The sequence below is a fragment of the Hydra vulgaris genome, chromosome 12, assembly GCF_038396675.1.
Source record: "Hydra vulgaris chromosome 12, alternate assembly HydraT2T_AEP".
NCBI lineage: Eukaryota > Metazoa > Cnidaria > Hydrozoa > Anthoathecata > Hydridae > Hydra > Hydra vulgaris.
Window position 1 is genome coordinate 34053203 of NC_088931.1, and position 14298 is coordinate 34067500.

General features: G+C 28.9%; 2 protein-coding genes across 5 annotated transcripts in view; both read right to left on the reverse strand.

The window, feature by feature from the left end:
• Positions 1–1570: 1570 nt before the first annotated feature.
• LOC105847325 (UDP-N-acetylglucosamine transferase subunit ALG13) lies at positions 1571–2074 on the reverse strand. Its single transcript, XM_065811730.1, has one exon. It carries the CDS (start codon positions 2072–2074, stop codon positions 1571–1573), a length of 504 nt encoding a protein of 167 aa, XP_065667802.1.
• Positions 2075–2464: 390 nt separating this feature from the next.
• LOC100201305 (DNA replication ATP-dependent helicase/nuclease DNA2) overlaps positions 2465–14298 on the reverse strand; it is a 57778-nt gene continuing 45944 nt past the window's right edge. For all 4 annotated transcript variants that reach the window (XM_065813015.1, XM_065813016.1, XM_065813018.1 and 1 more), the window contains 9 exons: positions 9918–10343; positions 9564–9831; positions 6030–6142; positions 5758–5888; positions 5415–5546; positions 4980–5173; positions 4650–4864; positions 3054–3328; positions 2465–2722 (listed from right to left, as the gene is read on the reverse strand). In XM_065813015.1, coding sequence (XP_065669087.1) covers positions 2504–2722; positions 3054–3328; positions 4650–4864; positions 4980–5173; positions 5415–5546; positions 5758–5888; positions 6030–6142; positions 9564–9831; positions 9918–10343 — 1973 coding nt within the window. In that variant the 3' untranslated portion in view covers positions 2465–2503. The remainder of the gene's footprint in view (positions 2723–3053; positions 3329–4649; positions 4865–4979; positions 5174–5414; positions 5547–5757; positions 5889–6029; positions 6143–9563; positions 9832–9917; positions 10344–14298) is intronic.

Consider the following 14298-nt stretch of genomic DNA (forward strand, 5'->3'; position numbering starts at 1 on the left):
TATATATATATATATATATATATAACTAGGGTAAAGTCAGGTAGCCCGGACACTTAAGGAAAAAATAGATTGTACACATGTACTAACAAAAAACAAATTGTCGAAAGACTTTTTCAAAAGTATAAACATTTATCTATCAAATTAGAAACAAAAAAATTATTATTGTGTACCTTAATAATACACAAAACATTATAAAAAAAAAGTTAGAAAAAAGGCATGTTTCAAAATTGGAGGGTAGCCCCGAACACAGTTTAATCATCATTTTACCTCTTTTTTACCCGTGTTATACAAATATAATATATAATTAATCAGTATTGGAATGTTCTCAACACATTAAAAAAAAAATCGTCTCTGAAATAAAAGAAATGGGAATGAAAATGGCATCATTTAGAAATATAAATATTAGTTTTTTACTTCTGAAAATAAACACTTTTTTCAAATCTTAGATCTTTTCATTGGAATTAAGTAAATTACTAGTTTGGGTTTGTGTTTTATATTAAATATATTATTATTTTTATAAAAAGCTGCTCATTATTAATATGTGAATGAATTAAGTTCTCCGGAACCACCCTCCAAATATGTGTCCGGTACCACCCGAGCATACCTCATTCACAAATACTAGTTTTAAAGCCAGTGAATTAAAGCATTAAAAACGAACTTTTTGATTTATTTTTGTAAATAAAAACATAAAAACTAGATGTATTAATGTGAATCAAATACGATACATCGCTCTTCTGATGGTGGGAAACAATATCTTGCACTCCGAGCCAATCGCTTCAGCATATTATAATAGATATTTTGCATATGCTATATTTTCACTCAAATAATGTTTTTATAGTTTTTAAAATCACATAGCTTCTTTAATTTAAGCTGTACATCCAGTGCCCGGGGCTACCCGACTTTTCCCTATTTTAAATTTATTAAAACTATTTAAAAAAAAATTAAAAAAAACTCAACTACTTTACAAATTACTTACTAAATAAATAATAATAATCAAATAATAATAGTAATAATTAAATAAACAATAATAATAATAATCAAATAAATAATAATAAAATAAATTTTCAATCAAAATAATTCGTTAGTAAATAACAGTACCAAAAGTGTTTCGAACTCTAAAATATTCAGATAAAAGATTTATAAAAATAAACAATTTAATTACTTTATAAATAAATTTTTCTGGAATATTTTGTCCAAAAATTTGAACCTTTTTTATTTACGGACAAAATATTCCAGAAATTATACGAATGAAATCATTACGTAGTAGAATAGGCTCTCGCCACAATTTTTTCTCGCCAAAAAAGGCTAAAAATATCGATTTTCAGCCTTATTTGTTTTATTTTTAAAGTTAATTTAAAAACTAAAAGGTTGAACTAAAAAAATTTGTTCCTCTGGATTTTATTACGAGCGAAAAAAACAGGGAATGTTAAGTATCGGTGTTAGAATATGATGATAGCTTCTAGGATAAGACGAAATCAAACAAATAACAATGTAATATTTTAATTGCAAATGTCTAAATAAAAATAAATTACAAATTTAAAAAATAGGAATTACTTAGACATCAAACGTTTTAGCTGTTCATACCCATAAGATTATCCAAGTAAGATCCGAATACTTGATTATCAGGAGGAGGCATTTTAACAAGTTCTTGAAAATCAGCGGTTTGCATTGCATGCAATAACTCATTGCATTTTGTATAATGTAAATATTTTAAAGAAGCAAGTTTCTCAGCTAGCTCGATTTGATGATTGTCCATGAGGTCTTCGTTGATCACCACCATCAAAGGCTTATACAGCGCCAAACTCTCTAAAATACTTCCAGCTCCAGCATGACTTATAACTAAGGACGCATTTTCCAAATCATTCTTGATAGAAGGTTTGAAGTTATAAGATTCAACCCGGATATCATACCGGCTTATACATTTGGCCAACTTTCCATTACCTGTTTGCAGCAGAACTTTTGTGAAACCTTTCTTTACCAAAAGAGACAAAAATTCTTCTGTAGTAACAGCTTCAATAAGTTTGTCAAATCGAGTTGTTCCAACAGTAACGAACACATAACTTTCACTGTTCATGTTTTCATTTTGACTGAAAAACTGGTAATGGAAAAATAAAACACAAAAAGGCAAGCTTAAAATTATTAAAAAAAAAAATGAACTCAACGAGCTTAAATAAATTAACAAGCTTAAATAAATTTAAGTATGGAAAAAGTTTAAACTAGAACCAAATTTCTATAAAATTATGAATTCTATAGCAAGAAAATTATGAATTCAAGAAAAGTTTTATGAAAGCAAGAAAAGTTTTTACACTGCTTTTTATTTGAAACATTTTCTACAGACTTTATATATATATATATATATATATATATATATATATATATATATATATATATATATATATATATATATATATATATATATATATATATATATATATATATATATACATACATATATATATATATATATTCATTTATTTATAACAATTAACAGATAAACTAAATACTACACTGATAAAATCCATTTTTCTTGTTGCAAAATCTTCAGCATTCTCTCAAAAATAATGCTTTGCTTAACAGTAGTCGCAGAACCAATTAGAATAAGTTTTGTTTTTGCTCTAGTAATTGCCACATTTACACGCCTCCAGTCTGTTAATAAATCACCAACCTCATTTGATTCGTTACTGCGAACCAGAGAGACAATAATGCACGGTTTATCCTTGCCCTAAATAATTTGAAATCTTATTTACTAACAAATACAAATGTTGCTAAACTTAAATATATCAAATAAGGTAACCGCACAAACTATTAAAAAAATCTTTATTATTTCTTATTAGAAAATAGACAATATTTATTCTAAATTTTTTTCCCCGTGAACTTTGGGAAGTGACTTCCCAAACTTCACGGGTAAAAAAAGTCAGACGAAATATCGTCTAATTAGAAAATAGTCTAATAAAATAACTACTTTGAGACTACGCGATTAAATAAACCGCGTGGTCACACCGTAAATTTTACTAAAGGTAATATTAAATTAAAGTTTTAATCGTTCTTATTACTTGATATTTATCAATGGTTTCAACTTCCACATTTTCAGCCAAAGCTGACAGTTCTTTACGAATAACTTTTAACTGTTGCCGATAAGGGGAAATAACGCCAATATTTTCTGACTTTAGGCCACAATGAAGAAATCCGCGGACGATATCTCGAACAAGAAATGCTTCTCCATGATTAGTAATACCGCGCGAAGACTTTGATTCGCGAAATATTTCAGAAGAGTCAGTATCAATAAAAACAACAGAGCGTACAGGATCCATGGCTTGCAATATATAATCTAAAATATCAAGAAACATCTCTAGTAAACACTACGCCCTTCTTCCAATAAAAACTAAAATAATAATTTGATATATTTATATTCATTCTTACAAACAGACAGTATTGAACCAATTTTACCGCGCTATGATTGAATATGCCCTATCTGTTTTGCTTTTCAGATCAAATAATTCTAAAGTATAACGAAATTTATCCGCTCTATCCAAAAAGGAAACCATTGTTTTAGAATGGAAACTTTTTTATTAGTTGCTGCAGTAAACATTATTTAAACAAGCGACCGAGCGATAGCAGCTTTAGAAAAAAAGAGACAAGTTGTCTTAAATGAAATTGGAAAAAATTTATCTGATGATCTAGACTCTATATGTTTTCTGACGAGGCAGACTATTTATGTTTTCTCATGAATTGTTTTCTGTTGAATTGAAAAAGAAAATATAAAACTGTTGAATTACTAAGCAATTTTTACACAAAAATAACACGATTTAAAACTAAACATTTGCCATCCACAATAAACTTGTCTACCACAAATGATTGTGGTAGACAAGCTTATTGCAGGAAAAAAGAAAGCAGTTTAAACTCAAAAAATATTTGTGAGAGAATATTGTATTGTGTATTAACTAATGGAAGACTGTGTGTCACTAACAGATTTGACATTGTAATTTGGAGAAAAGATTATTTAAATTTCAATTATTTAGCAGTAATAACAATTCAAAATGTTCAAATGATATATAAAATCTCATATCTTTGGAAATCCAAAACAAATTACTTTAGATAGTGTTATATTCCGTTTGATTACACAGTGTTCTTCAATGTTTAACTTTGTGTTCTTCCAACAATTTAAAATCTTAACTACTAGTATACCAACATTTTGAGTTTTCTTTGTGTTCTTCAACTTTTAATTTTTAGAAGTTTAGTGTTTTTAATTGCCTAACTTTATAAAACACTGTAAAATATTAACTACAAATACCTCAACACTTTGAGTTTTCTTTATGTTCTTCAACGTTTAACTTTAAAGTTTAGCGTTCTTGTTCTTCTAACTTTTTAAAACACTGTAAATTCTTAACTACAAATACCTCGACATTTTGAGTTTTCATAAATATTTTAACTTAATGTTTATTTACATTTTTAATCTTCAGAAGAATATTTTTATTTAATTATAATACCCTAAAAATAATTTTTTAACAGTTTTTTTTTTGCAATTAAAAAGAAATAAAAAAAGGTGTTCAAAATTTTAAATTTCTTTATTCTCCCTGAGAAATTCTTTATTCTCCCTGAGATAAAAGATTCTGAGACCTTAAATAACATGAAAAAACAAAAAAAAAAACCTCGATAACTTTCTTTATACTTTTCATAGAGTGGTAACTTAATTCTTGCAAATGCTACATCATCGTTTCCACATATCATAGCATTATTATATATAAGAGAGTTGGTAAGCAGCATTATATCACTGTTCATACGATATTGATGATTCAAAGATATTACAGCTTCTGGGTGGACTTCAGTTAGAAGACAAAACAAACTTACATCTAAACCTTTCTCTCTGAAATAAATACCATTAGTGTAACTACAGGCAACAACATTAAACCAACTTAAAATTAAAGAAATAATATGAATCTTGCTTCAATTACAATATTTTGGTTTATTAAAATAAGAACCTGGCGACTGGACTCTGCACTAAGGGAGGAAGCTGGTTGTGATCACCCACTAGTATGAAAGCATTTGCATATCTAAGAGGTCCGATGCAAACTGGCAATGTAACCTGTGAAGCTTCATCAACAATACAGTAGTCAAAACACTTGTGCAAGAATATGGGATGACCGATTCCAAGACAAGTAGTAGCAACAACATTCTATATACAATTAAAGTACTTTTGTTTTAATAAAAAACTTTGTTAAAAAATATAAAAACTTCAATTTAAATTTACGAAAAATTGAATGGATGAATAAAAAACCAGAATACCTGTTTATTATAAAAAACTGAATGGATGAATAAAAATTAGAATACCTGTTTTTTTAGGTAAAACTGAATGGCTGATTAAAAAAAAGAACATCTATTTGTTATGTAAAAATGAATAGATGAATAAAAAAAACCTGTTTATTATAAAATTCTTTTAGCTGTGCTGTGCTTGAAAATTTTTTTGTTTGCTCTTTATTTGTGAGATGAGCTACTTTACTATGTACACGAGAATTTTCTCCAATACGCAAAAATGAATTAAAACCAGCCTAAAACAGTACAGGCAGCTTAAAGCAAAAAACTAGCTTAAAGACGAAAAATGTATAAATGAATACAAAAGATGAGTAAAAAAAAGTAAAGATGAATAAACAAAATAATAACCTTTTATAATATTTATTTAATTGACATAAGAATATTGAAGCTTGAGTTGTGTTTAAATATTGTTTTCTATAAACTTTATACAAAAGCATTTCTACTTACATCAATAAGCTTCACAAGTATGGTATCAACAGCAGAGTGAGTGTAACTTGTTAAAAGCACTGACTTTCCCATTGATACTAAAGCTCGTACTAAACAAGCAATAGTTGTAGATTTACCAGCGCCAGGCATGCCTACAAATATTCAAAACACATTTTATAATAAATTACTAAAATACTAGAAACTTACTTGGAAATTACACTATCAACTGAGCTACAACAATTAGATTATATGTAAATGAAAACAAAAATATTTATAAAAATTTAAATTTAAACCTAGCATGATAAGATAATCTTCAGTTACTAAGCATTTTTCAATAGCTGCTTTTTGTGAAGGATTTAAGTTCAAATAAATATTACTTAGTTCAGAATTTTGAACAGATTCAGCTCTAAAACCAAAATGTTGTATAATTTAAAGTAGAACTTTGTCAATTATTATTTTTCAACTATTTTTATTAAATTATTATTCAGATAAGTAAACACAATTTGTTAATGAACATTAATAAATAAAAATTAAACTTTTGAATAAATGAATTTTTTTTTAGCCCATCAAAAAGTTTAAAGAGTAAACACAAAATCCCATTTTATGGTAGCCTGTATATAAAGCACACAGATATTACAAATTAATCAAATATTTTCTTTCTTGAATCAGGTGCTTGAGTGAAAAAGATCTGGGTTTCAAAGCTTCCATTCAAAACTGGTATAGCACAAACAATTTGCCAATTAAACATTAAATGCAAAACCTTATTCAGGTACTTGCAGTTTTTTAGAGCAAAAATTGCCAAAATTTACCTCTCTGATCCATACAATAGAGTTGGTTGTTACTTGACTGCAAGTTTTGTTGTTATCAAAACATGAAATACTAGTTTCATGCCATGATATTAGCTTAACAGCTAAAGTTTGATTTCAAAATCAATTATTTATATTGGTTGAGTTGACTAGCTTTTCTCCGCTCTTCCACGCCACGACCTGATTTTATATTGGTTGAGTTAATGAGCTTTTCTCTGCTCTTGCACACTGAGGCCTGATTTTATATTGGTTGATTTGATAAGCTAAATGCTGATTGCATTGATCAATCTTAATGTAAAAAAATTAATGTAACAAAATTATAAATTAACAAAATTATAAATTTTTTTAACATTTTAGTCAAGTATTAACTTACATTACATAGCCTATTTACAGATGTATTTAGACAAACCCTATAAAAATAGAGGCTACCCTCTAACATCATCTTCATAATTTAGACAATCCCTATAAGAAAATTTTGGCTACCCTCTAATATCACATCATTTTTTTTTATCTTTTATAAAAAAAACAACAACTTATAGTTCTAAGAAAAAAGATGCGCTTATAAGATTGCTAAAAAAATGGATTTTCCTCTTTCTAAAAAATGGTTCATGCTTTAGATGTAACTGATCACAAATACAATTTGGTAAAATAAAATTATAATATATAAAAAGTTAGCTGCCATCATCAAAATACCGATAAAAACTGATTATCTAAAAATATATTTTTTTATTTCAAATAAAAAATCACTTATGATAGCAATTAGATGATGATTTATTTCAACATTTATTTTTTATTGCTTTATTTATTTACATTCAATTCTTTTTTTGCATTTTAATACGATAATAAACTCACAGGGCCTTATTTTGATATATTGTTACACTATTTATTCCATTTTGATATTTTATAAATATGGGATTAATTTTATGAAAAAATCAGTTGTATTTGACCAGAATATTTTTTTATTCTTTTTAATAACAATGATTTATTTAGTCATTAAAGTTATAACCTAGACAATCCATTAAGCATCATTAATGATCAAATAAAACTATTATTTTAACTGCAGTATAGCTAATGAGTTCAAAAAAATTAAATTCTAATAACCAGGTATTTGAAAATTTCAGTTTAACTATTTCATTTTCAAGTTTGACACATAAGTAAGGATATTTTTAAGTTTGACACATAAGCTAGGATATTTTTCAGTGATAGTGAAATATTTTAATTTGGAACGTGTAATCAATATACTCATTGAATTATTCATTTTCAGTTTCCATTTTCACTAAACCAGGCACTAAGTGCCTTCATTTAACTTGTCCATTAATTCTTTATAATTTTTATCTTCAATGTAAACTGTGTCATCTGCAAAGAGATTATTGTTTACATATCTGGTAGTACTGTTAACATCATATATGTATATAATAAACAACAGGGTTTCTAGTACTGATCCCTGGGCACACCTATCTCACAGGTTAGCTTAGATGATAACTGATCACCAATTCTTACTCTTTAAGTTATTCTAGTTATGCAACTTGTAACCCATTGCACTACTCTTCTAACTTGGTAGCACTTTAGTTTTTCAAATAAATTTTTTTTACTGTTTCAAATGCTCTCTTCAAATCTAGCATAACTTTAATGATGAACATATTGCCCTCAATTGCTGAACTCCATTTTGAAATGACTATTTGAACTGCTGTTTCAATGGAGTAATTCTTACTGTAAGTTGATTTGATCTTTATTAAGTAGCATACTTTTTTAAAATAAGTAGACAACTTTATATGTGTATTTTTTTACACACTGCTAACATATTTAATGGTCTCATCTCTTGCGGTAACTTGGGCAATTTTACTTTCTGTATGGGTATTATAGTATATCTTTTCCAAGTTTTTAGGTACAAAACCTGATCTTAAAGATTAATTGTTTTCAGCAAGTTTAAACTAATAACATGATATTCATTTAAAAAAATTTGTACATTCATATCTTTACAAATTTTTTTTAACCTTGAAGACCATTTACTATTTTGTCAAGTTGATTTTTACATATTTCTGAAAATTCATTCGACCAACATGATGTGATGTTTTTATGTGAGTAGTAGCCACATAGTTATCCTATTTTGTTTTTTCAATATCTAGAATGCTCTGAATGAGAAATTCCTTATATTTATCAGCAATGGATTTTTCATTTAAATCTTCCCATATATCAAATTAGGCCTTACACTTAGTTTCAATAAAAATTTATAATGTCTCCAACATAGCCACACCATTTTTATAAATTCTGTACTTTTTGTACAGCAACAGATGGTATTGTTGATACATCATTTTTGTTGACACTCAATTACCATTGACATTTCATTACCACCAAGATACAATTATATATTATTATCACAGACATATCATTAGGATAAACATTATGCACATTATTCTAGAATGTATGTATGTATGTATGTATGTATGTATGTATGTATGTATGTATGTATGTATATATATATATATATATATACACATATATATATATATACATATATATATATACTACATATACATATATATATATATATATATATATAAATATATATATACATATATATATATATATATATATATATATATATATATATATATATATATATATGTATATATATATATATACATACATACATACATACATTCTAGAATAATGTGCATAATGTTTATCCTAATGATATGTCTGTGATAATAATATATAATTGTATCTTGGTGGTAATGAAATGTCAATGGTAATTGAGTGTCAACAAAAATGATGTATCAACAATACCATCTGTTGCTGTGTTTAACAATGAGAAAATAAAAATATGTAATGATAAAAGTGTAAAAATCATACTTATAAACCATTGTCATTTTAATAGATGAAAAAATAATGTTAAAATAAAAAATGTAAACATTTTTTCAATTAAAAAATATACTTTTAAGCGAATGCTAGTAAAAGTTTTAGAAAAGTTAACCAGTTATGGTTTTAATTTATAAACAAAAGAAAGAATTTAAAACAAACCCATTGGTTGCAAATGGTTGAGAAGGTTTTAACTCTTTGCTTTTATTTACTGAAAACTGTGGCAAATCTTTATCAATAATAAGCCTACGAATTTTTTCATCTCGAGGGGAATCTTTTTTATATAACTTGACAAGTGTACTGAGAGATGTTTTGTAGTTAGAAAGAAAACCATCCTTATCAATTCTAAATGTTGAAGAAACTTGTGTGGAAGCTATTTTTTTATCAACTGAAATTGTTATAGAATTGCCAGATATATCAAGCACATAGCCTATTACAAAAACATAAAAATTAAGATAAAATAAAATCATTTTATAAAATAAAATGTTACTTACAAATTATAATACCATTAATTACCTGTAACAATGTTGTATACTTTTTTATTTTCTTCACTGACAACAACACGATCTCCACAACAAAAATGTAACAAGCCAGCACTTTGATTACAAAAAACATAATGATACTTTTGATCAGAAGTTTTGTCTTCACGCACAATATTCATCCTACTCAAGCATTCACCACGCATTTCACAATGCTGTGAAGTATCAAGCCAAAAGAATTTATTCTTGTTTATCTGTTCGTCATATTTAATTTCTATCATAACTAACTCATGCCATTTTTTGAAGAAGTCAAGCTGATTATTGTTTATATGATTTGTCAAGTCCATAAATAGTGAGTTTACACCACTAGTATTTGCATTACCATTTTCAACAGCTTTATGGTAAAGCATACAAGTCTGATTTTGAAAACAACGTGTACATTTTCTTTTGTCACCAAGAACACCTGAAAATTTTTTAAATTGAAATTTATCAAATTTAATAATTTATAATTACATTCACAAATTATTAAAATTTATTTTTAATAATTTATTTCAACTCACCTCCCCAAGGCCACGAAGGCCACTACAGTTGAGGAGGCTACTTTAGTTATGGTTACAACCCTCTCTCAACTCTATAACTTCAAAACACAAACCTTGACAAACAAGGGCCCCTGCACAGAAAAATAAATTGAGAAACAATGTTAAGTTTTATTTGGGAAAAGCAACATAAATTAAATAAAAAAAAGATCAAATTGCAAAAATATAATGCTGTTTAGTATTATGTTTTAACCCTTATAAAAAATTTTAAATTCTTTTTTTTTCTAAACCCATAAGCAAATAGTCTTAACCCTTATAAAAAATTTTAAATTCTTTTCTTCTAAACCCATAAAGTTCGAATTGCTTGTGGTCTATGAATAACGTGCAGGATGTAACTCCTGACATTGAGTCCCTCCCCCCGCATTTTGCTATATGCTTTTTTGAGTACCCTCCACCTCCCTAAAAGTACCTATGCTTTTAACCTATTTATCTAACATTTTATGTTTTTTTTTAAACTTAGTGTCTCTTTTCTTTTATAATTGAAACACTGCCCTCCCATCTCATATATGCCATTTGCAAACCCCCTCTTCCCCTCCGAGCGTATGTACTTTATGGACTATCCCTAACGAAAATTATTGAACAAGAAATAATTAAACAATGCTGACAACGCTATCTTAAAATTGCAATCTGCAGAGGCTTCAGTACAAACATTGACCAAGATTTTGGGCAGGCATATACACATGAAGAACATTTGTCACAACAAAAAAAGACTTTACGCTTTTTATTCGTCTTTTTTGCATGAAAAGTGTTAGGATTAAAGCCAGGATTTAAAAATTAAAGTGTGCAAAATATATTAGTAAACGTCAACCAAAATCTGGATTAGCTGAAACTTTGTTTCGATCAAGAAATAATTTGTTGTACAAAAGAATAAACTTGCTTGAGAAAAATAAAAAAATAATATCAAAGTACTGACATTCCAAGAATTTATATATATACACAATATCTGTTGAATATACAAACAAGTTCACTAATTTTTACAACAAAACTACAAAAAAACAGAAGAACATGTATACAAATTCATTAATTTTTACAACTAGTGAATTTGTGTACATTAAAGATGGTGTACTTGCAACCCACTATTTTAAGTTGGATTTACTAAAAATAAAATTTTTTTGTTTGCCAGGTCAGGTTATCCTGCTACTGGTAACATGTAACCCAGTACAATCTGCTTCATGTCCTGCTGCCTTGTAGGATACACTTTTTTAGGCAAAGGCTAGGAGATGATTATCTCCTAGTGATCCGACTTAAAACATCCCCTGCCTTGGGGCTTTTGGTTGAGTAAAGGCTAAAGATAGTGTCTTGATAAAAATACTCATCTTAGGCAAATGTTAAATGCATCTGGCTACTGTCTTATAGAAAGCCAAGGCAAAGATTTAAGGGGTAAACAGATTCTACTTGTTAACCAGCCTCACACCCCTTCTTCATCTATTAGGCTGGCGCAAATGTATTTTTAATACATTGTTTCCAGTTTAGGATGTTGAATGCTGGATCTTCTTGACTCAATGCATAGGTTATGCTTGTGTCTCTTTTTTTTTATGACTAGACAACTCATTTTATTATCTCCTAATGAGGGTACAGCTCTAAAACTAAGTTTTATGGTTGTGAGGCCGGCTAATAATCAGGTTTCCCGAGCCCTGTGGTAGCTCTCAGAGAGACTGATTTCATCAACAGCTGAAAAATATCAAAGTATTAACAGTGCCATATTGCGCACGGCTGGTGTCCCTGTTTGTACTTTTGGTGTGCATTGTCGAGGCTACATTTGGAGCCCTTTGTTAAGGCTTAGGGTTTATTAATAGTAATGAGGCAATTGCTTGGGCTGTTAAACGCTGTACTGAGTACTATCTATGCTTTGAGTCAAGTTCTTTAACAAATTTAAAAATGATTAAGGTAGCAAAAACTATAAAACACAAAAAATCATTGTCATCACCAAGTTCTCTAAACCTATCATTCACTAATATTTGTGGTCTTCGAAGTAACTTTTCTTCTGTTGAGTCTTATCTCTTGCAAAGTTCACCAGACCTACTTGCTCGTTGTGAGACTAATTTGAGTTCAGCTGTCTCATCTTGTGGTTTTTTTCTTTTAATTCATAAAGACTCCAATAGTCACATGCTTGGTCTGGGCATTTACATTCGTAACAACTCACCCGTTTCTCAGGAAACTAGGTTTGAATCCACAGATTATTCTTTTATGTACTCTATCGCCTTTCTCGTTGTTCTATATCGCTCTCCTTCATTTCAAGACTGCACTCTTTTTGATGTTATTTCTGATAATATTGACCAACCCCTCTCTCTTTATCCATCAGCCAATATCATTGTTGTTGGTGTCTTTAATGCTCATCATACAGAATGGCTAGGCTCTAGTGTCAGTAACTCTGTAGGCATTAAAGCCTACAACTTTTGCCTTTTTCAATCCCTAACTCAAATAGTCAACTTTCTAAATCGCTTTCCAGACAACCCGAATCACTTACCTTCTCTACGCAAATTATATCTTGTCTTATGATCACATTTTGATCTCTCTAAAACTAGTATCTCATTCTTCTTCATCATCTGAATCCCCCTATTGTTGTACCTCTTACAACTACCTTATAGCTGACTGGGACTCTTTCCATAATTTTCATTGCGATGGCCCTAGGGTATAAATATTTCATCTTCCTGCTGACAAATGTGCTTCTTATAAAACTTTGTGGATTCAGGCTAGCATGGAATCTTTTATTCTCTCTTGACAATTTTCCTCGCATTGTGCTGCTGCAATTTCCAATCGAAACTTTTACTTCTACATCTATCAACAAAACATTTCTCCAGAAAACAGACATCTGTTTATCACTGCTAGAAACCATTGTAAAAAGGTTTTGTCTAATGCTAAAGCCTGCTATTCTCAGATCATGAAATCTCGTGTTTCATCTCGAAAATTAGACTCTCATGACTTCTGGAGAATCTTTAACAGTATCAATAATAAGGGCAAACCTGTTATTCCACCTCTCTTGTATGGTTCAGACTTTGTTACCTCACCTAAAGACAAAGCTGAACTGTTTGCTAAGAACTTTTCATCAATATCATCTCTTGATTCCACTAGTTGTGTTCTACCTGATTTAGCCATCAAACAGGTTGATCCATTGCTTGACATTCGTATCACTCCAACTTCTGTATCTAAAGTAATTTCCTTTTTAGACTCTTCTACAGCTTGTGGCCCGGACAACATACCTGTCATAGTCTTGCAGAAGTGTTCTCTGGAGCTTTCGTCTATACTTTTAAAACTATTTATTAAGTGCTTATCAGAGTCTTGTTTTTCAGCCTGCTGGAAAGCGGCATCTGTTATCCCTATCTTCAAAAATTCTAGAGGGCAATCTGACTCATCTAACTACCGCCCAATTAGTCTTCTTCCTATCATAAACAAGATTTTTGAATCTTTAATTAAATAACACTTATCTTTTATCTTGAATCTAATAACTTACTTTCTGATCATCAATATGGATTTCGATCTTCTTGTTCTGCAACTGATTTGCTAACAGTAATAACCAATAGGTTTTATTGTGCATTAGATAAATGTGGAGAGGTTAAGGCTATTGCTCTTGACATTTCTAAAGCTTTTGATAAAGTTTGGCATGCTGGTCTTCTCCATGAGTTTATTGCTTAGGGTGTATCTGGTATCATCTTTAAGATTATTGAATCCTTCTTTTCCAATTGTAGTATAAAAGTGATCCTTGATGGATAGCACTCTTCTTCTTATTCTGTAACTTTAGGGGTTCCTCTTTTTAATTTACATATGAACGATCTTCCAGATATTCTCATATCTAAGGTAGCATTGTTCGCTGATGATACTATC

Bases quoted from the DNA above. Each gene is read 5' to 3' on its own strand.
- LOC105847325 (XM_065811730.1), bottom strand. From the start codon at position 2,074: ATGAACAGTGAAAGTTATGTGTTCGTTACTGTTGGAACAACTCGATTT.